This window comes from Eschrichtius robustus, chromosome 14 (assembly GCF_028021215.1).
Source record: "Eschrichtius robustus isolate mEscRob2 chromosome 14, mEscRob2.pri, whole genome shotgun sequence".
Taxonomy (NCBI): domain Eukaryota; kingdom Metazoa; phylum Chordata; class Mammalia; order Artiodactyla; family Eschrichtiidae; genus Eschrichtius; species Eschrichtius robustus.
This window is the reverse complement of record NC_090837.1, coordinates 7,645,209-7,667,975: the sequence shown is the minus strand read 5'-3', so window position 1 is coordinate 7,667,975 and position 22,767 is coordinate 7,645,209. Positions and strand designations below refer to the sequence as shown.

The following is a 22,767-nucleotide window of genomic DNA, read 5'->3' as shown; positions in this document are numbered from 1 at the left end:
AGATCATCTAAATGTTTATTTTCATGGACTTGACTATAAAGATGTAATGGCATTCCACATAAAGACAAAAAACATAGTTTCAGCTCTATCTAATATATCTGACAATTAAACACAATTTGTTTATGTCTACTTTTTGTTTTTAACAATTATCATAGGATTCAAATCTAGAAAACTATTTTTGTACAAAGGCTAGCTGCCCTCCATTTATTTCTTTCAAAATGATTACTTTAAAACGTCTTGCTATTTCTATATTTAAGGCTGAAATCCACTGAAAATACCCAAACTTGTAATTTCTTTATTTCCTTTGCTGCCACTAATTTTTGCAAGCACATAATTTACTTCCAAACTTACAAGGTTGTATATACTAATTTAACTGTGAATCATCTTTTTGTATTCAAAGTCTCAGATTATGTATATGAAAACTAATTTATTAAACCTTTGTACACAAAGATGAACATACCTGTATAGCAAGCTTATATGAAGAATGAAGTTACAAAAAAGTAAAAGTGTTATTAAAACTGATGCATGTAAATCACTTACAAAAATACCCGAAACGGGATAAAGCTGCTCATCCCTGATTTTTCTCATTTGGTTGACAGAGTTGAAATATGAATTTTAAATGGTTAGAATTTTTTCTTTTAAAAAGTGATATATTAAACTTACATACAGGATAATTAGCAAAATGTAGAAAGGGAAAACAATGTACAAAAGACAGATAAAAACCATCACTCTTGACAGACACGATCCAAAAATAGTATAAACCTTAACAAACTACCTCTAAACCAGCTCCTACCTACGTCCCCCCCGCCAGGTGTTATCAGCGAGAATAAAATATAGTAAACCAGCAAGCTCAGTCCTTCTGTTCTTTAAAAGAGGCCTGACTTCAGACCACAATTAAGCCTTAGATAGACTTCTTTTAACATGGGAGGGACAAACAGGAAAATAATTTTACCTGTCCACTTAGTACTAATTACCAGAATGCACAGTTATAATTAAATAGCTCTTGGTGCTATGTCAAAAGCAGTTATTCAGAAGCCTTCTTGTGTTTTTGCTGGTTTCGGGGCGAGTTCTTTAACAAGTTTCTTATCCTGAGGTACATTCCAGTAGATTCCGCCATGTTCTCGAATTCAAATGGCGTTATTCCGGTTGCAAACTTGCTCATGTCGGGGACGGGGCTATGGATTTTAGTGGCTGTTCCAGGACTGGTGTCCGTTTGAAGGAGCTTCTGGCTGCTGCCTCCATTCTTGACCTCACAGTCTGACCCGACCCTGCCACTGTCAAGAGTACCTTCAGAGTCGGCCTCGGCCGGCCCTTCCTCTTGCTTCTGGCCAGGCAAGGCAGCCTCAGAATCTGGACTCGAGGTTTGTTCAACTTCTGATTTCTCTGCGCAGGTGTCTGGTACCTCAGCCTCATCTGACATCTGCTTTTCAGATGTTTTTCCCTCTGGGACAGGGAGGTCAGGCTCATTCGGACAAGGTGAAGAGGCAACCGAATTCCCGGTTAAAGGTGTGTCAACAGGAATATCAGAATCACTGTTTACGCTCTCGGCCTGCTCGAGGGCCGCCCAGATCCGCCTCTGCTGTTCTTCAAGTTCCTCCAGAGTCAGTGCGTCCTCGTCCATAGTCACAGATGCCGTTCTGGTCTGGGGTGAGCCACTGGGAGTGAGCGGCGGGGTGCCCTTGGGGAGCGGAGGCGTGAAGATGGGTGGAGGGGTGCTCCGGGGCAGTGGAGGAGTGCCAGGGGGCAGCGGGGGCTGAAACTGAAAAGTTTCGCTGCTCGGGGGCCCGTGCGGGACCTCTGCATCTGAAATGAGGACGTTGAGATACTTTGAGTTGTCATATAGCATTTATTTGGTTTTACTGATACTTATTATTTGAACTCAGGTGAATCCAGAGGTTCACTGGCCAAAATAACTGGCTCAAGAGGGGAAAACTGGGTCCTCAGATACCATGACCATCACTTAATGTCCTCAATCCACCTGAAAAGAACATCTGCAGGGGGAAAGGTCAGGATCTCTGGCGCCAGGAACTTTAACCGAGGGAAAACTTTAACACAGTAGGAAACTGGGCTGGAAATTCAGCTGCCTAGACTCCAGAGTGGTGGAGGCAGAAGGATATGAAGTGGAGCAGGCAGGGCGGGAAAGTCCCTGGCTTACTTCCCGATTCTGTACCCTGAGTGTAGACTGCTCGCCTGAACTGTGGGTTCACGCAGCCAGCTGGCCACTGGTCATCACTGCCTGTATGTCCCACAGACACAACAGATCCGACCTGTCCAAAACAGAGGAGCTTTTCCTAAAATTCACACTCTTCCCCCATTTGCTAAGTTCGCTAGTAGCACCACCGGTGGCATCTGGCTGAAGTCTCCCAAACTGAAACCTGCACGTCATCAGAGAGTCCTCCCCCTTTCCTTCTGCCCACAGCAGGTCCTTGGCTCTCTGGGGTCCACCCTTTCCTGCAGCCTGTCATAGGTGCTGCGTTATTTTGGGCCCACTACTGTTTGTCAGGAATATGAGTCCTTCCTGCCTCTGGACTCTTCTTCCTTATATTCATCCTCCAAACTATCAGTCTTTCTAAAACATAAATCTGGTCCTAATAACCTTTCCATCTCATGAGAAACTCTTTAGTGCCTTCCCATCACCTACAGGAAGAAGTCCGATCTCCTCTGTGCCTTATGAGGCTATCACAACCAAGAATTTGCCTATTTCCACCATGTCATTTCTTACTGCCTGGTTTAAAAGACTCCAGCTGTCACACTGTTGTTGGACCAAGGTGCCGTGATGCTTCGTGCTTCTGTATTTGCATTTCTCACTGTCTCAAACGCCCTAACCCTTCTCATGGCCCTGGTAAGTCTCTGAATTCATCCCTCAAGATGCAGCTTGAAGTCATTCTTGGGAAGAGGCTATGACTTTATCCAGCACGGCTGCTCAGTTTTTCCTTGGTGCCACTATTACAGTTGGTAACCAGCTCTGTGATACTAACCTCTGTATGTATCACTACAGGCCACCACATTTATATTAAAATGATGTTTACACATCTGCAATCCTAGGCGACAGAGAGCCGTAACTAAGGGTAGCAGTTGTGTCTTATTAATCTTCTTGCCCTCAGGGTCTAGCAGAGGAGTCTGAAACACACTATGTGTGTAAAAACTTTGGAAAATTCAACTGCATAACACAGAATCATAAAGCCTATGCAAAGCCAGTCTGAACTTTATTGTATAGGCAATAAGATCTGTGAGGAGGGTAATACACTGTCACTTAGATTTTAAGACGTTAACTCAATCAGAAGAGCAAAGAATGGATGAAAAAGCTGAAAGGAAGGATTAAAAAAAAAAAATCAGTTATAAGGGTGCCAAGAGCAATCAGGTGAGAGAGAAAAGCCTGAACGAAGAGGCAATTTCTGAGACAGTGTTAAGATTTCGGTAACTGGCTAGAAATGGAAAGCCACGATCACGGGGGGATGCGGCTGCAGACGAATGGCATCTCTCAGTCTCGGGAGCTACGAGAACACAGGTGCTGCCGACTACAGCAGAGAGCACAGAGGAGGGAGGGGCAGCTGGCAGGGAGAAGGGATGGCGAAGCTAGTGAGCTATTTGACAATATATGTCCTTCATGCTTTTAAGAATAAAACATAACTAAACAGTTTAACCCAAGTTTCATTTTGCACAAAATATCACAATGAACACTATTAACATAAGAATGCTAAATGGGAAAAGGATGTTCAGGTACTTATAGTTCACAGTTCCAAGCTGAATCACTGTACCCACAGCTTTGCAATATGGAACCCATTTCACTTATAACACATTATTTGCTAATAAAATTTTCCACAGGAAAATGGCAATTAGACTGACTCACTGTTTCTTCTTCTTGGGAATAAGCTGCCCACAAAAGTCACTCGAATTCCTACGCCTTACAGAGTTTCATCCCTGCAGAGCAGGAAGAAGCTGGGGACGGGGGTGGGGGGGCTTGCGGTGGTTCTGGGGTGGGAAGGGCCTGCCTTTAGGACCATTTACCAGGGTGTTCATAAGCCAACCCAGTTCAGTTAGCAGACCCTCTCGGCCCTTTCATGAAGCAGCCCTATAACTGGCCTTGATAATTTGATCTGTTACTACTCACTGAATGATCACTTAAGTTGTTCAGAACCAGGGTAGGGAAAGGGGTTGCTATTCACCCCCTCAAAGACCCTGACATTCAGTGTGCTCAGAGGGAACATGGAAGACAACATGTTTTAACAACAGAAGGATGGCCTGGGGGTGGGAAGACACATGGAGGTCAAGATATGTGGCTTGAGGCCTTGAGCTTTACATGTGGTCAGAGTGTTCTGATCCTGGCACTGGCCCATCTTTTAAGTCTGTGGCTTGGGCAAGAAAGCTCTTGTCACGGGGTTCTTTGTCCTCAGCAGGTCACTGCATGTTATGGTGGCTTCTTTTAGAGGTGCGGCTGTTTCTAGAAAGGCAGAGGCTTACTTAAGCTTCTGCACAGAGGCAGGCGCTTGTAAACAAAACCAGTTGCCTCTGCTGATGGCTGCGACCAGAGGGGCCTTTAGCAGGTGGTCTGGGACCTTCAACTACATTTAACAAATGTGTGCGGGCAGGCAGAAGCGTCAGCGGATGGCAGCAGAGGCTCGGAAGCAGGCACAACTAACGAAATATTTCACTTACAGACTGCAGGGCGAGGGGGATCTAGCGAACTAAGGCACAGGCTTCGGGGTAGGGGCCCAGCTGAGTCCTCAGGAAGTGTGGCAGAGGCAGAGATCAGATATATAGTGTGGAAAGAAGGCATTTCAGGCCTTTTAGGCACCCGGGGTAAATAATCTTTGTTCTGCAAAGGTTCTGTCTGTCTTACAGAGAACTAAAGAGGTTCTAATTAAACTGTTTATCCCAGGGTAAGTTAGGCAAGCACTAGCACTAGATCTTCTGCCCCAAATTCCACTGTGGACCGAGAACCACGGAAGGAATGTGGAGGCACTAAACTTGGATTCTTGAGTCTCACTTCACCACATGGGCTCAGGCTGGCTCTTGATTGGTTAATTATATATGAAGGAGAAAGAAAGAGACAGACAGACAAACAGAGAGAAACTTCCCTTAAGAGGAAGGTTTCCTAGGCCTCAGAAATCCCGTCACAAGAAACAGAAGCAGCAGCTCCCAGCACAGGGCTGAAAGCGCCTGCAGGTAGTGTGTGGACCTAGTTACGGAGTGCTACCGCTGCAAATTCCCAAACCTCGTGAGAAAGCAACTACAACCCAAATGGTTCAAAATACCAAGCTCGGGTGTCTTTTCCTCAGAGGTACTACTCTAAGTGCCTAAGACCAAAATTCTCTTCTTATGGGGAAACTTCTTCCAACCTAATTTAAGTTCCCAGGTGGTGGAGTCAGATGACTGGCACTAACTAACATCCTTGAGAGACAGAAACCAAGACTTTTGCCCTTACTCAGAAATCTCGGCTGTGGCCTTTGATAACACTGGGAAGTGCTGGGCTCTGGGAATGTACTTCTGTCTGGGACAACTGCTTTTGGGTTCTGGGGAACTGCTTGCTTTCAAAATTTCATAGGTATGTGGCAAAGGCTGTAATTCTGTTTCCTATGAACTCTTTGGCCGTGTTAAAAGTGAGACTAGATATTGAAGTAAGGCTGTCGGTGCTAAACGTCCAGGTTGTGAACTTTACTAAGGCATCAAGACTCCTGTGGTAAGAACAAGCAGAATAAAAAATTTGGGAAAATGGTTTGGAGGCTTTAATTTTGGACTTTGAAGTTGCTAGTGCAAAATAATTCAATTTGGGGCTTTAAGGTGATTTAATCTGCAACCTTTAAATTCTCCCTGGGTGGGGCTTCCCGGCAGTCCAGTGGTTAGGACTCCGTGCTTCCACTGCAGGGGGCACATGTTCAACCTCTGGTCGGGGAACTAAGATCCCGCGTGCCGTGCGGCACGGCCAAAACAATAAAGTAAAATAAATTCTCCCTGGGAATCTGAAAATGGGTATTCGGGGTAGGGGGGTCTCCATTCAAATTTGAGGCAATTTACATTGCTGGCATCTTATTACTAGAGCATCTGTATGCATTTTACCCTAATGTTGCCATTTCATTTCGCTTTCAGAACATCTGACATGCTACATGGGACCAGAGTAGAGGGGCATGGTTTGTGACGGGAAACAGAACAAGGGGTGAGTTTTCATTAGGTTCAGAGCGAACTTGGAGTTTATCCAATTAACACAAAATTCTGATCCATTCCAGAGCCTTCTGGGGGCAAAATCTAAACTACTCATCAGTAGTCCCAGGGGGAAACCCAAAGGAGTGGTGGTTGGTAGTGGGGCAAGTGGGGACTCAAAAAGGTGGGAGCGTGACTGTCCTCATAACTACTGAGCTGCTGAAAAGGACCGTCACAACCCTGCTTGACCACAGGTTCCACGGTAAACCCGGAGGGTTCAGAGAACAAAAGGCTGGGGGAGTATCAGAGGGCAAGGCCTTTGTTCCCTTCTGGTTTCTGAGAGGACGGACTTTCCTCCTGGTCTCTCTTTCCTGGGGGGAGGAGGGACTTAGTGGATTTATACACTCGGGAAGAGTAACTGGGAAAGCCTGACTTAGCTCTGCCCTTCTTCCTCTCGGAAGCAAGCTGCCAAAGGGGAGCATGTCCCACTGCTTGTCTCAAAGCGCTGCCCACCAGAGGGGCCGGGCCAGGTTCAGAACCACTGGGACCGGGTGGGTAGGTCTGTCTGACTCAGGTATCCAGTCGGCTGCCCAGCGGGCTCTCACACCAAGCTATGAGTCTTCCAACTGACCTTCGAGCAGTAATAGTGGAGATGCTCTGATATCCAAGGAGAAAAGAAAAGATTTCCTCTTTAGTTACTGCTCGTAAAGAGCTTCCTCTTTCTTATGGAACTCAGGAGTGTACAAATTCGCCCTACTTTCTAAAGAAATCAAAACCACGGGATGAAACCTACCCGAGTCGAGCTCCATGTCGGCGGGCGAGGCTGCTGAGCTGCCTTCCTTCTTCTGCTTCTTTGGACTACTAGGGCTGGGCAGAGACGAAGACCTCTTGCTGCTGGACCTCACACTCGGCTAACGGAGAACCAAACCGAACACAAGTCAGGTGGGTCCACAAAGAACTGAACTCCATCCCTTCACTTAAATATGATGTAGAAAACCAATCTGGAGCTAAGTCCAGGTAACTGGTGAATGCAGTTATCTTTTTCCTTTGGATTCATCAGAACACACAGAGTGCTTTATATCCAAAGCGAGAAAAGGCGATAAGATGCCTAATGAGTTACAAAATTGCTCAGATAGACGCGATACATGTTTATAAACCACACTCTGAAAATCTATTTACCGCTTGGAAGTTAGAAGTTAGGTAATTGGCAAACACGTCTTTCTGCTGACATGCCTGCATTGGTATGGAACCAAACATCCTCCATTCCTAATGATGAAAGGAGAAGAGAAAAATAAGTATGTATTTGGAAAACGTCATGCTTTGAATAGTCTGCTGACAGGAGGTAAGGTGGAGGTCTCAAATTACATTTCTGCTTCATATGTGACTTTTCCTTTTTGGGGAAATTAATGAAAATAATGGAGCATTGAAGGGGAAAAAAACCCCAACTCTGCCTGCAGAACGCTCAGGACTGAACACTAAAAGACTACTTGACAAAACCGCTTGGCCCAGAAAGGTTCTACCTACTACAAGAAGAACTTACAGGCAGTAATGACACAGACTCTCATCCGGCCTGGCTGGCTCCCGCCCCCTCCTGACGCACCAGCGCTGTTCACATGACTGTTAACTGTTCCCTTCTCCTAACTCGCTCACTCATGCTGATTTTTTTATCTTCTGTTCTTTCCCTTTCCAAACTGAGCAATAATCTTTAAGGTTCAACATCACTCATTTCTCTCTTATCGCCAGTAACACATTCAACAGTGGTTCTCAATAGAAATCACTCTGGGCTCTTGTGAAACCTATAGATTCCAAGGACTAAGTCAGTTAAGTCTAAGGGTGGGAAGGGGCGGTGCTCAAAAATGTGCATTTCTAATGCACACCCCAAGGAGATTCTGATGTAGGCTGGTACTTGGACCCACTTCCAGAGGCACTGATGATCTGTACATGCAACTCAGCCCTTGATTAATTACACACATCTTCGTATCTGTTCACTAGACTGTAAGTTCAGACCTTTGGCTGTTTCTCTAAAGCCCAGTCCCTAAGAACACCTAGAATGCATTTTTATTAAAATACCACCACCACCATCACCACTACTATAGTTAGTTGTTAAAGCCTGAAACGTAAGATGAAAGTTGGAAAAGATTAAGTGTAGCAAACCTTTCTTGTATAGGAGAAATTTTACTTTGGGGACGGGGGGAAGAGGGAAGAGTAGGGAAAAGTTATAGTACACTTAGATTTATTAAAGGCAGAAATTTACTTCCCAATTAATTCTGTAAAACTTATAATACTGCTTCAAACCATCCCATATTTTAAAAAAATAATCTTTTAATTTTAGAATAGTTCTAGATTTATAGAATCTCACCATTCTATTTTAGCTCCTTTTCTTAGGGCATAAAATTGGGAAAAACTGTGGGGGTTTTTTCTTTTTGATGAATTCAAGATTTCACTTAATATTCTAATCAACATAAAGGAAATTAAAAAGTTAAACACAAAAGTAACACATTTACTTCTTTATGGAACAGTAATTGCTACATAAGCTAACATTTTGAACAAGCTACATAAATAAAGTCACATCCCAGAAGAATAAAAAACCAACACACTTACATCTGGAATTCCTCTGGGAGTAGATATATTAAAACCTGGATAGTTTACCAATTTCGAGAGATCGTAAGTGACACTTTTATTTTGTTGTACTTCTCCAGCTTCTGTTTCTCCATCAGCACCATCTATTACAGACCATCAAAAAGCTTAATATTGCTAGGTGCCCATATAAATCCCTCTCCAGACCAAAAGTAGACCTGGAAAGTGCTTAGATTCATGACCACAGAATTATTCCGAGAATAGCTTTAATTATAATTTGTCTGAACCATTAGATTATAATTTTTAAACAACATGGACGTATTATTTTGATAAAAATAAACATTTAAAATCTTGGAAACTTTAGTTCTTCCATGAGTTATTTGAAAAGTCTGTTTTGCACTGGTCTTATGATTTGCCTAATCCTCTATTCCAATTCTTTATTTAATAAACATTTATATAATGGTTACTGTGTATGAGCTAGTGTTTTCTTTTCAGATAGTGCCTTTAAACAGTTCACAAGTATTCATTCGCTTAATCTTCATAACAACCCTAAGAGGTACATACTATTAAAACCACTTTACAGATGAGAATAGTCTTTGAAGGATACTTGGGAACCACTTCATTATTTTGAAAAGTACTAAATAAATCGAACATTTATTTTGCTAGTCCCATGTCTATATACCTAAGGAAAACAAATAGTTGATGAGAAGTTTCTCTTTATATAAGTTTTCAGGATAAGAAGCCAAGTAATGAAAGAATAAGAATATAACCAGTGTGTCATCTGTATCATTAACAGATAGATACAGGCAGTGATCACCAGTGACTGATTCCACCACAATTCACAGGAAACAGAGGGACAGAGAAACATGCTAAAATAACACCACGGGGATGCATCAGCAAAATCTCGAAAACTCAAAAGGACAAAATACAGAGTTTTGTTAAAAACAAGAAAGGGAACTTACAGATTAAAAGAGATTTAAGAGGCTCTCAATGATCTACAATCTTTTGTCCAAAGAATCCCTATTCAAGCAAATAACTTAGAGAGAGAGAGAGAGAAAACACAGAAATGCAAGCACCTACAGAGTGGCACGAGCAATGATAATTTGAATGTCAGCATGACTTGGGGATATATTAAAAGGCTGTGCTGGGGCTTTCCTGGTGGCACAGTGGTTAAGAATCCACCTGCCAATGCAGGGGACAAGGGTTCGAGCCCTGGTCCGGGAAGATCCCACATGCCGCAGAGCAACTAAGCCCGTGCGCCACAACTACTGAGCCTGTGCTCTAGAGCCCGCGAGCCACAACTGTAGAGCCCGCGCGCCTAGAGCCCGTGCTCCGCAATAAGAGAAGCCACCGCAATGAGAAGCCCGCGCACCGCAATGAAGAGTAGCCCCCGCTTGCCACAACTAGAGAAAGCCTGCACACAGCAACGAAGACCCAATGCAGCCAAAAATAAATAAATAAAATTTAAATAGAATTTAAAAAAAAAGGCTGTGCTAAATATTCTTTGGTACTACCTGAGGTGGGGGGGTGGTAAATTTTTTATTTAGTTTTTATTTAATTAATTAATTAATTAATTAATTTTGGCTGTGCTGCGCGGCATGTGGGATCTTAGTTCCCTGACCAGGGATCGAACCTGCACCCGCTGCAGTGGAAGTGCAGAGTCTTAACCACTGGACTGCCAGGGAAGTCCCTAAATTTTTTATTTTTATTTTTAATTACCTAAGTAATATCTAGAAACACTTTCATTTTTTAAAAATGTAGAGCATTAGAGATAATACTAAAATCTTAAGCCCAATCCTGTTTTCCTTCTCAGGGATAACCACTGTTGAGTTTGCTGTATATTGGTTAGGACTTTAAAAATTTTTATATAAAAAGTTATTTACTATCTACCAGATGCCAGGCACTGTGCTACATGATAAATAAATAGATACAAATTGTGACAGGGCATGAAGAAAGCAAACAGGGTGAAGTGATAAAGACTGGTAGAACAGGTGGGTAAACATGGGAGAGACACCTTTAAATAAAGTGGTCAGGGAAGGCCTCTATGAGTCCAAACCCTGAAATCTAGCTGGTTCTTGGTTAAGATCTTTCAAAAATATCTTTTACAAACATAACTCCTCATAGAAAATATAGAGCATTGTTTCATCCATGTGGGTTTTTTTTTAAATTTAAGATCAATGGTATCATAATATGTAAGTCATCCAGAAACTTGCCTTTTAAACTCAGTACTGCATAGGGATTTTGCCAAGTTAGCTCCATGGACTTACTCCATTTTAAAAAATACTGCAGGGATTCCACCCCCCAGATCTACCACGGTTTACTTAGCCATTCTCCTTTAGGGCCTTAATGTTGTTTTTAATTTTTCACTATCATAGTCAATGTTAAAAAGTATCTTTATATACATACATTTCCTTGTGCGCACATGTGAATATTTTTCTAGAGGAGGTACCTAAGAGAAGTTCTAGATTATAGGAGGGTTTATTTATTCTAACTTTTATAGGTCTCCTGGCAGAGATGGATATATTTCTGTTACCATTACTGAGAAAGGCAAGAGCTTACGCGGTCTAGCTGGAGAGCTAATACCTTGCTAGGCAGTCACTGAGCAAGTCCAGATAACCATCTGATAACTCTCAATGAAGTTTTAGTTCCTTCCTTGTAAAACAAGGGAAACACCATCAAGATATTTTTTAGTTAACTCAGCACACACTAAATAAGCCAGCCATTCCCACCCCATTTTACTGTGATTTTTAATTAAAAAAAAAAGAACACTTAAGCTGACTTATCTAACTGAACATACTATACCTTTTCCATCATAGAGTGCAAGCCCTGAGGTCTCTAGTTCGGCCTCTTTGAGCCAGCCTGGTGGGTATCCTAGCTGGCGCATTCGATATATAAAAGGTGGAAGACTCTTGTCCGTCACACCCAGTGCATCCTGAAGTTCCTCACTGAGTAAAAATAAAAGAGGAAGAAAAATACTGTATTCTTGTTTGGATGAAAATACATACTGGTCTGATATTTTAAAACTCTTCTATGTTTTATATTACGCACCTGTGGCACGGTGCCTATCAAACACACAGTTAAAATTCCAATAACTGTTTTTGGATTAATTGATGTACATTATGTAGAGCCTTGCTAGAGAACACTTATATCTTGATTATTACCCTGAAGATCCACAGAATGTTCCAAATAGTGGGGAAGTAGAAATGACATTCTATGGTAAAATGACAGAGGTACCTAATAACTCCTGGCTTGAATCTTCCAAATCTTTCTTCTACTTCTTCTGCATGGTATCGCTGCTGAAAATTCTGATTGCTTGTCTCACCACAGGCATCCATATACTCTTTTCTCTTCTCACTTATTCGAGCAGCATTCCGAGGCTAAATCATAATGTGTTTGGAAAGAATGGTATCGAGCAGTTTAGAAATATTTCAGAAATTAAATAAATACAAGCACTTTTTCTAGGTCAAGCACACAGATTATTTCAGTTTTAATGCATAAGGGACAGGTATAAAAGAGTGGATACTTTAGAAAAATAAGCAAAGAAGAGAAGCAGTCCTTTAATTTCTTATTACCTTGGTACTATCATAACATAAAATAAAGTTTTGAAAATAAGTTGTCTAAAAATGAACTCTCATAATGTTTTATTCATCTCAAATACAGAGTACTGTAATAAATTATTTTTTAAGAAATCTAATGTCTTTAAAACTTATGTATAAATTTGGAAAGATTTCAAAATCAAGGACTACGGGAAAGTAAGACAGGAAGTTTCTTCACATCACACAATGCCATAGATGTACTGAAAACATTAGAAAGCTCTGGTTCAAAGATTTTTTTTTTATATGAGAAAAATTTACCATTGGGCAATCTTTCATTTGATGCTCTTCAGAACCACAATTGAAACAGTGAGGCTTTGGCCTATTTGGTCAAAAAACAAAGATTTTCATAATGTAAATAGAAATATAAAAGCAAATCAACAAAATTCTGTATGACAGCAACGTGTATCAGAGACAAGAAAGCATGTAGATCGCCAATTATCATCTGCAAAAATGAGTACACTTTCACCTCTTGTGCTTAGTGATTTAAACAAACAGTACTTTTGACCAAGTCTTTTAACCAAGAACCCTTGTGTTCCCGACTGATCTGTTACCTCTGAGTTTTCTCAGTGGCTAATAACAGAAGAACCAAGGCAAACAGATTATCATATTTTCCTCTAGGTAGCTTGGAAAGGGGTAGATGGTTATAAGACAGCAATCAAACTGACAGCAGTAATTATACCTTTCCACCCACCCAGGCACATCAGGCGTGAACCAATGAATTCCAATATGACTGACTTAAACGTTTAACATGTCTATATATTGAAATTCTAGTTTAATCTGTTTATTTATCGTAAGCTAGCAATAAAGAATATTAACTTTTCAAGCTAAAAGAGTTCATGGTTTTGGTTAAAAAAGAAGAAGAAGAAGAAAACAAAAGCAACTCCCCACACAAACCTTTTTGCCTTTACTTGTATTTCTTGCCCTTCTAGAGAAACAATGTGGCTGAAGACTTGCTGGTACCTTTAGTGAGTTTTATTAAGGAATAGTTATCATAGTCTGCAAAATTTGGTTTTTTTTTTTTTTTTTTAAAGGTGAACTTAATGGCAAGATGCATAAAGATCTTCATCATTCACTATGTAGGATACTTGGGTATTTCCCATCCTTCCGTAAGCTGAGGGTTTTCATTTAGTAGCGGTTGCCCCAATTTATCAAGGCAAAAATTAGTAAAATACAGGACACTTCCTACAACCTGCAGAAAACAAGTCAAAAAATATTGCTATTTAAGCAGAAAAAAAAAAGACATTAAATAATGTAAGACTATGATTAATTGTTTTAACAATTTATTTCTGGATGAAATTATTAGAAATAATAATCAACTCCCTAGTTAAAGGAGCCACATTCTGATGTGTAAGTAAGATCTCCATCACTGAATTCCCCTCTGTTGCCTAGATCACTGAATTTTTCCTGTTGGACCACTACTATCAGCTGCACTTTCTCCAGACTTAAAAAACTAAAACTTGTCAACAACTCTTACATTCCCTCCAATTCCCCATTTCTTTGCTTCCTTTTGCAGCAAGATCCTCAGACAGTTGTCTATATCTATATAGTCACTGTTTCCACTTCCTTTCCTCCCAATCACTCTTTTCCTTTCTTTCTAATTTTTGGGAACAATTTCCTACAGAAAAGTTGAAAAAAATGGTACAAGGAACACCCACGTACCCTCCATCTAGATTCGACAATTGTTAACTGACATTTTTGTGTGCACATCTCTACACACACACACACACACACACACACACACAATTTTTACTGAGCCATTTTTAAAAAGTAAGTTGACACCACTATCATCTTAGTCTAACTCACTATTTTCTCCAGCTTGAGATTAATACAATAACTTCCTACCCGGGTTCTAGCTTCCACACATAACCAGCTACAGACTCTATTCATGACACTGCACCCCTAAATACTTCAGTATGAGCCTTCTAAGAATAAGAACATTCTACAAATCACAATACCACTGTCATGCTTAAGAAAATTACTAACACCTTAAAATCATCTATATCCAATCTATTTTCAGTTTTCCACAATTTTAAAGACATGGGGGTGCTGGGATGATGAAGAGCCCACGGATCTTACTGAAAAGATCCACAAGGTATGTACACATCTCTGCAACTGTGATAAAGGCTGATATTTGCAAAGGTATCGTTTTAGATCACCCTATAAATGCCAAGTGGAAGAACTAGGACCAGTGATTGGATTGAGTACAAGAAGCACATTTCAGCTCAACTTTTAGAGAGTGGAAATTTCTATCACAGGTGTGAAGAATGAAGTGGTTTGTCTCATTTTTTAAAACAGTGAATTCCAAGTTACTGGAAAGGCTCAAAAAAAAGACCAAGATGCTCTAAGGGCACTTTAAAGAAAGATTCCTGAATTTGAATTGGATAACTTCATTTCCCTTTTAAACTCTAAGGTTCTGGGATTTAAAGTGGCACCTGCCTGGAAATGGGGGATTTTGCACTTACTAATTTAGTCTAAATTGTGGTACACCAATGGGACACCATACCCCATGAACATGAAACCTAGTCTTCCTTTAATGGAATCCAGGATTACATCATCGTCTTTAAAAATTTTTAAGTTGCAAAATCACACCACTACACTGCACTGACACTGCTGAAGTTTGCATAGGTACTGAAAGGGCTCATGTAGGTTCATCTCTGTCAATCGTCTTGTTTTTCACCCACCATTGGAGCCTGTGAACATTTAAAATTTCCTATCTGCCACCTGTTATATTAGCTATATATCCCTCTCAGCTTCACCCATCTCTAAGTTCCACAAGCATGCTTTCTACATCTTCATCCAAGTTCTTAAAAATGAACAGAGGTGGGAGAAAGGGATGAATAGGTGGAGTAAAGAGAATTTTTAGGGCAGTGAAACGACTCTGTATGATAGTCTCATGGTAGATGCATATCATTATAAATTTGTGCAAACCCACAGAATGTACACCACCAAGAATGAACCTTAACGTAAACCATGGACTCTGGGTGATAATGATGTGTCAATGTAGGTTCATCAATTGTAACAAATGTACCACCTGGTAGGGGCTGTGGATAGTGGGGGAGGCTATGAATGTCTGGGGGCGGAGGATACATGGCAAATCTCTGTACCTTCCACTCCATTTTTTAGTGAACATAAAACTGCTCTAAAAAAAAAAAATCTATTAAAAAAAGAAAAAGAAAGGAAGGAAGATGAACAGAGAGGATAGTCAAGAGAAAAATAAAGTCCTCCAAAGTATATCTATTGTGCCCCCAGGCCACAGTGAAATGGTTATTAAAAAGCAAACTATGGTATTTAGAGGCTGAAGCCTACACTGTTGTTTACAACAAATTTAATGAAAGAATGTGTGACCATCTGATGACATATGACTATACCACTTTATCATTTAAATGCCACCCAATGGACATAGGATAGGAAACATATCTGCAGAATTCAAAACTTAAATGTCCAAACTTACACTAAAAGCTTCCTTATTGTTAACAGCACTGGATTCTTCTACTTTATGGTCCTCTTCTAGCATAACACTGGAAGGCTAACACAAAGAGAAACACACGTTACAAAAGGTAACCAAATTCTAACAACTTTAAATTTCAAATATTAGCAATCTGAACACACTCACTTTATTTTCTAATACATACCATTAAGGTATATAAAATTTTGAATTCATTGTTGTCATAATTAGGGTGAGTTGAGAAGTTAAGCTAGGTAGGAATGTTTATGAAAGAAATCTCCCGAGTGGGAAAGTTAAAAAGATATATAAAAGATAGTATCTTCTGGAACATTAGCATACACTATGACTTTTTTTTTTTTTTTTTTTTATGACTTTTTTTTAAAAAATTATTTTTACACTATGACTTTTGTGTTAACAAATATTAATTATGGAACTTTCAACACTTAAACTGACAAGACAGACTTGAAATCAGATATAATCAAAGATTAAAATAATATATAACTTGGTATCACTGGTCAATACTGATATTATAACCCTTACAGACCTCAAGCCACTACAAAATTCTGGAGTGTTTCTTGAATCAAATATTAAATAATATTCAGTATGGTTTTTTTCTTTTTTTCAGTATGGTTTTTATTGTTAAATGTATTTTGTTCCGTGAATCTTTAAAAATTATATCTGATAGGTGAAAGCTAAAGGTGATAAACAAAAAATTTAATTAATTAGAATACTCCATTCTCCAACCTCTGAGGATAAACAGCTAAAGATCCTTATTTGAGAGACTCTACTTACCTTAATTTTTAATTAAAAAAAAAAGCCCAGAAATCATAATTCTGATTTTCTTAAGGTAAACTCATGCCCTAATATTCAGAGTGGAATCTCTCAGATTTCTTTGGGCATGCTGTTGATTTTTAAAACAAGTAGAAGGGAAAGAAAGGATGGCATATGAACCTGTTCATTTTACATAAAAAGAATCCATCTTTTATAAACCCCAGAAACAGAGATTTTTTTTTCTGACCTAAAATTAATTTTCTGCCCCAAACCACGTGTCCAAGTCAGGGAATAGAAAATAAAGAGGTTTCAGTTTTGAGTGTAGCCAGGTGTGAATATGACTCCCTGAGAAAAGCACCAGTGATCCAAAAGAAAGCCCTGTGGCTGCGCTGGTCAGACTGTGGAGAAGGAAGCCCGGCTGCAGGATGGGAGGTAACAGTCAATCTCAACAGTCACTCTGGTTTTGATTCAAGAGGATCCCCGGAGCCTAACAATTGGCAGTGAAAAGCATAACCTACTAATCTTAAAATCTCTTAAGTTTGAAATACCTGGGGCAAAAGATTAAAGGAAGTCTTTTCCACATCATTTTTCTGCTGTTCCTCAAATCTTTTTACTAAATTTGATACAAATTCCTCTATTTCTTGATGATATTGCCTGTGTAAGAGGACAAAATGGTCAGAACCCAGACAGAGTAAAACATTGACTTGATTGAGTTTTATGCATTTTTAGAAGATGTCATGTGTAAATTTTGTTATTTTGTTTTTCAGAGTTTATCAAATCGCTGACTCTTTGTAACACTCAGGAATCTATTCCTTAGGAAAAATATATACATTGTTGTCAAGTTAATAAAATGATTATGATAAACTAATACAGTGCCTAGGATGTAACAGCTGGCAAATACTTATGCAAAGACTAAATGGATTTTATTTATAAATTTTACATACTTAATTTTTGAATCTATAATACATGTAAATGGTTCAAAATTCAAAAGAACTAAAAGGGTGAGTTATGTAACGAAAAGCTCCCTTCCTACCCTGTCTCTCAGCCCCTTATTTCTGCAACACAAAGATAATCAGTGCATTCAGCTCTTCCACATCCTCCTCCCAGACACCCTCTCTGCACATATAAGGAAACACCTATGTAAATATTACACTGGAGAAAAAAAGACCAAAATGCAATGCAAGAAAAACGACTGAGGTCTATTTTCCCCAGCTTTCCAGGTCAAGAACCACGTTCATCAAATATTCTTCAGTGCTCAGTTCAGAAGGGGCCAAAAGAGCCAACTTCCTCTTTACAGACTTGATGTGTCAGGTCTCGTTAGCTCTGACATTCTAAGATTTCTGCAGGCACAACACCAGGTGAGCGGTGCAGACATTAAGACTGCCAGGAGCTTGAGTTAGAGGCCGATTCTGACGGTGACAGCGGCGCCGGAGCCCCGCGTGCCCAGCACCGCGCTGCTCCTGCGCTCACCACAGGCTGCTCCACCCTCCCAGAGCCTCAGGTTCTGCTGCTGCTGAGATGAAGCAGCCAATGGACCTGCCACCCAGGTAACACCCTATGTGTGGTCCCTTTACCTTGCCCGGCGCCTAAGATAACAATATGATTAAGTGACGCCGAAGGGGGCAAGCAAGTGTCTGAAATGTCTATGACCATGCTCTGAGGAAGGGACAGGTCAAGGCCTCAAACCATGTCAGAACATTCTAGCAAGCACTGCAGGAATGCACTGAGTCATCCTAGACCCAAGCATGCTGGAAGGCTTGCAAAGGTCTAGTTTTGCTATTAAAAAGAAAAAAAAAAATCACGTGGGTAAGCTTTGAAGATAGCCAACAGGGAAAACTTACTTCCCTGATTGTGGTAGAGAAACGGTTAAGATTATTTATGGCGGTAGCGGTGACTTTTATTTGAGGCTATTTATTGGGCTCTTACAGGTGCTCATTTAGCTACTTAAGAGGTAGTTACTATTAGTGTCCTGTTTTCCAGTGATGAAACTGATATGCAGAGAGGGTCAGTGACCTGTCCAGGTTCACAGATATAGAACGTAGAGGAGTCCAGCTTCAAATTCAGGTTTATATGACTCTAATGTCCTCACTCTTATCATGATTCCATAAATTTTAAGTAAAAGAATAAAGATGGTATATAAAGTAAAAATGAAAACAGCATATTTATAGAAGACATTGTATCATAAATACATCAGCTCATAATATTTAGGAAAGGGAAAATTACTTACTTTGAAATAACATTGTTCATAAATAGAATCTGAAATAAAGGTCCATCTAATTTAGTATTGTTCACCAATATTCCACTAAAACAGAAGTTAAAACATATTCTTAGAAGACATTAAAGTAAAACTTGCATATGTATATATAAATGCTGAATCTTTATAATTCTTAAGTACCAAAGATCATATAATATTTTACAAATAAGATCAAGAACCACAAAGAACTCCAGTTTTACCCACTTTAACAGTTTTTAGGGGTATATTTTACATTACATATTTTAAAAAATATTTCATAAAAAAATTAAAAACTACAGTTAATCTTTCAACCAAAAAGCTTCTTTACCCAATGGCTGTTTGTTTACAAATTGAGGGGAGGGACGAATTGAATAAACCAGCAGGTTACAAGAATATATTTCTGAAAGAATCAGTGAAATTGGCTTGGAAATATATGGGAAATTGAAACACTATAAATAAATGGATAGACTCTTTCTGGAGGGGCAGAGCACACTGCACTAAGTAGCTCAAATCCAAAATTTTAAAGTAGAGATGTAAAAAGTATCTCATTCCTGAATTTGACTTTCAAATACTGCAAAAAACAGAACTAGACTGCAGCCTGGAAATCTGCTATATATCCCTTCGGTAACCTGGGAGCAACTGAATCTCTGATTCCTTCACACCTGCCTCAAATCCTTCTACCTGTACAGCACGTGAAATAAATCAATCCGTATGTGGAACTGCCCACATCAAGTAGAGAAATAAAATTAAAATATGAAGACACCCAGAAACTTGCTTCAATTTGCACAAACTTCAGTTTTAAAAAATACATCATGTTTTTAAAAACTACATGCAATTGCATGACCCTTGACTGGAGTTCAGTTTGAGAAATCAGCAATAAAGACATTCAATTGGGGAAATCTGAATCTGGTTGGGAATGTTATTAAGGAAATCGTGCCAGTTATTAGGTGTGATCATGGTGTTGTGGTAACATGAAAGTCTTTAGAAAAAAAAATACATGCTGAAATATTTGGGGTAAAGTATGTATATGGAATTAGAAGAAGGAAATATGGCAAAATATTGTTAAATCTAAGTGATGAAAATATGGGTATTAACTGTACTATTCTTTCCACTTTCTGTACGTTTGAAAATTTTCATCATATAAAGAAAAAACAGAAAAAAAAAAAACAAACACCCCACAATGTTTACTGGATAAAAAGAAGAGACACTTCTGATCATGAAACTTCCAAAAATAAGGGTTAAATCAAGAGATGTAGGGTACAATTTTATCTAAATAATTTTATTTTTTTCTTCCTCGGTGTTCTGTAGAAAGCTTTGTCAGTCTGACAATGTGGAGGACTATTAATTAAAAAAAAAAAAAAAAAATATATATATATATATATATATATACACACACACACATATATATATATATTCCTTTTTCAGGATACTAATGCTTGCTTCTTATAAATTGGCAAAGCCTATGATGCTGTAATCATTTGAATTCAGGTGATTATAACCCCCTTATAAATAAATATTTAATGTTTAAATGAACAACTCTATTACAAAGCATATGCTTGTCTAAATAAAATATCTTTACATATATAAAAATTGTGATTTTTTAAGAATCCTAGTTACATTCAATATGTTTACTACCTAACCAAAAATAAATGTAGATCTACAAAGCGTGCTCACATAGAGGAAGGAAAGTAGGGCATAGAGAAGTTATTCTTTAGACATATTCTGAAATATGTCTAAATTCTAAAATTTTAAAAGTTTTAGTCACCAGTGTAGCCAGTTAATTCAGCTGGTACCAGGGACAAAAAATTCCATGTGAAACTGCATCAGGGTACCCCATATTCTGAAAGCCTTAACATACTGTTCTGTGTAATAAATTTGTACTTTAAGAAATATTTTAATTTAGTGACTACTAAATAAATTTATATTACAAAATATCAACATTTATTCTTCTATTAAAATCAGATGCCTGAATGCAAATTTACTCACTGTACTTTTTTCAAAAGCAACTACTTTCTCTTCTTCTAAAATGCTGCATCTTGCATTATTTCTATTTATGAGCACATTTTAATTGTATAAATAAATCTTCAGCCAGATTAATACTGTAATCTGAATTCTAACTTCCCAGAAATGTTCGCTGAATAGCAACAGCTAGGTTGATAACTTGCCTGTTCTGAACATTAAGTCAAAAACTTCTGAATTGTGTTTCACACATATTTTCACCCAATAAGTCAGTTTCAAAGTTTAATACGGTTGTGAGAATTCAAATTTTACCCTCACAAGTTAAAAATAAAGGATCATTACTATGATTTCTTGAGTACAAAATGGTACAAAAATCCTAAACACCCTTTTTGCAAAAAAAACCCCTGTGATTAAATATTCAAATTCAAGATCTCATACCTTGGTCGAGTCAGAATGTTCAATTTTCTTTTAAGTTCTTGATGTTATTACTTGTTAAGGAGTATAAGCCCTCATTAAATAGAAATATGAAGATCATAAAATTCAACTACTAACCTCACTTTTGGTGTCAATGTTATAAACATATGTTATAAACGTTAAAAGACAAATATTTTGAGGATGACACACTTACTGACCTCCTGTTTTGTTGTAGGGCTAGGTATCTGGATCTACAAACTAAAATACAGTTTTCATCCCTTCCAACATGGTATTTCTAAGGCAGGGTCACGTAGTTCAAAGAGACTAACAGACTAAACCAAAAATGTTATGCAGCATAACAGACTGTTAAGAACTGAAGAATCTAGGATGGAATCTATGAATGTTCACTGCAAAATCCTTTCAACTTTTCTGTATTTTGAAATTTTTCATAATAAAATGTCGAGGCAAAAGGCATTATGAAAAAATGACTTCGAAAACCTTAAAAGATGATTTACCAACCACTTTCAGGGGTCTTTACACTAGAAAAACTACCTGAGCCAAAATTACCTGCATGTGTATTACAAACAAAAAAACACCAAAAATTCTCTAAGAATGGGAATAAACATATTAACACATCTTGCTAGAAAGGCTGTAAACATGTGACTAAAGGCAAACGGAAACTTATTTGGCGCGTTTTCCCTAGGGGTTTGCAATGGACCTTAACCACGGAAGCTATTTCAAAGTGGAAGAACTTTAAAAGGAATCCCCGAAGTTCATCAAGCAATTAACCATTTCTCTCTGCATGCCTCGACTCCTTAACGCCCCCAACTGCACATCCTAGCACCACTAACTTTTGCCCCGCCCTAAAGACACATCTGCGCCTAGGTCTAAGCATCCGGTATCTCCTAACATACAACTACAGCGTGACTGCAACAACTTTAGCTTGGCTCCAAAAAAGGAGATCGGATAACGACTCCAAAGAGGGGAAGGGAAGTGGTGAAGAGTCTACAACTGAACAGTTGGAAGAGTCCGGAATAACACTAAAAACCGGCCCCAGATTGGGGGGCGGGAGGAGCGAATAAGGTCCAGGATACGGATCCCAGAAGGGGAGATGTCTGCACCGAGGCCTCGGGGACAGCTTACGCAACCCGAACCCGCGATTCTCAGCCTCGTGTAATTTCCGCCCGCACCCTCCCGGGCACGGCACACACCACACTCCCCAGTGACAGGGCCCAGCGAGCGGGAAGGATATTCTCGGCGCGGAGCTGCTCGATGGTTTCCTCGTACTGCCGAAGCCGCTCCCGCAGCTCCGCGTCGCCGACCCCATTCTCGTCCTCCTCGTCGCCGTCGTCGTCCTTGAAGAGGGTGTGAACTGGCTTCGGAGTCGACTCCTCTAGGTGGTCAAACGCCTCGAACAGCTCTAGGTCGCCGAAATCCACCTCCGCCGCCATTTTGGGCTATGGGAAAGATACGAGAAGAGGCGGAGCTGGCCCCCCAGCCGAAGGCAAAGGTTGTTGGGCGGCACCGCTGTCTAGGGCTCCGGCCGCCCTAAGCCACCCAGTACGGTTTCCTCCAAACGCAGGCCGCCGAAGCTGCATAATGGGCGGGCCAGTCCTGTGAGACTACAACTCCCA

The 22,767-nt window shown here is 39.7% G+C and overlaps 1 protein-coding gene and 1 non-coding gene across 5 annotated transcripts; both read right to left on the bottom strand.

Annotated features, from left to right (window-relative positions):
- Window positions 1–407: 407 nt before the first annotated feature.
- On the bottom strand, window positions 408–22,767 carry ZCCHC8 (zinc finger CCHC-type containing 8). 4 transcript variants are annotated; one of them, XM_068562985.1, is made up of 14 exons: window positions 22,386–22,767; window positions 21,158–21,200; window positions 18,755–18,829; window positions 17,076–17,181; window positions 15,763–15,837; window positions 13,397–13,500; window positions 13,206–13,271; window positions 12,570–12,630; window positions 11,950–12,092; window positions 11,518–11,660; window positions 8,740–8,861; window positions 7,318–7,404; window positions 6,932–7,049; window positions 408–1,803 (listed from the first exon to the last, which is right to left on the bottom strand). In XM_068562985.1, the coding sequence occupies exons 1-14, from the start codon at window positions 22,582–22,584 to the stop codon at window positions 1,025–1,027; spliced, it is 2,121 nt and encodes a 706-aa protein (XP_068419086.1). In that variant the 5' UTR covers window positions 22,585–22,767; the 3' UTR covers window positions 408–1,024. The 4 variants fall into 4 exon arrangements, with proteins under 4 accessions (XP_068419086.1, XP_068419087.1, XP_068419088.1 ...); XM_068562986.1 differs by having other exon boundaries at window positions 18,755–18,783; window positions 22,386–22,474; XM_068562987.1 differs by lacking the exons at window positions 17,076–17,181; window positions 21,158–21,200; window positions 22,386–22,767 and having other exon boundaries at window positions 18,755–18,772.
- LOC137777129 (small nucleolar RNA SNORA9) lies at window positions 18,156–18,290 on the bottom strand. The gene has a single exon (XR_011076449.1). It is a non-coding gene; the product is annotated as a small nucleolar RNA SNORA9 (small nucleolar RNA).

Coding starts and splice junctions, on each gene's coding strand:
- ZCCHC8 (XM_068562985.1), bottom strand. CDS start 22,584: ATGGCGGCGGAGGTGGATTTCGGCGACCTAGAGCTGTTCGAGGCGTTT. Junction 21,201..22,385: donor CGAGCAGCTCCGCGCCGAGA/ATATCCTTCCCG, acceptor ACAAGTAATAAC/ATCAAGAACTTAAAAGAAAA. Junction 12,093..12,569: donor AAATGAAAGATTGCCCAATG/GTAAATTTTTCT, acceptor ATTATGATTTAG/CCTCGGAATGCTGCTCGAAT.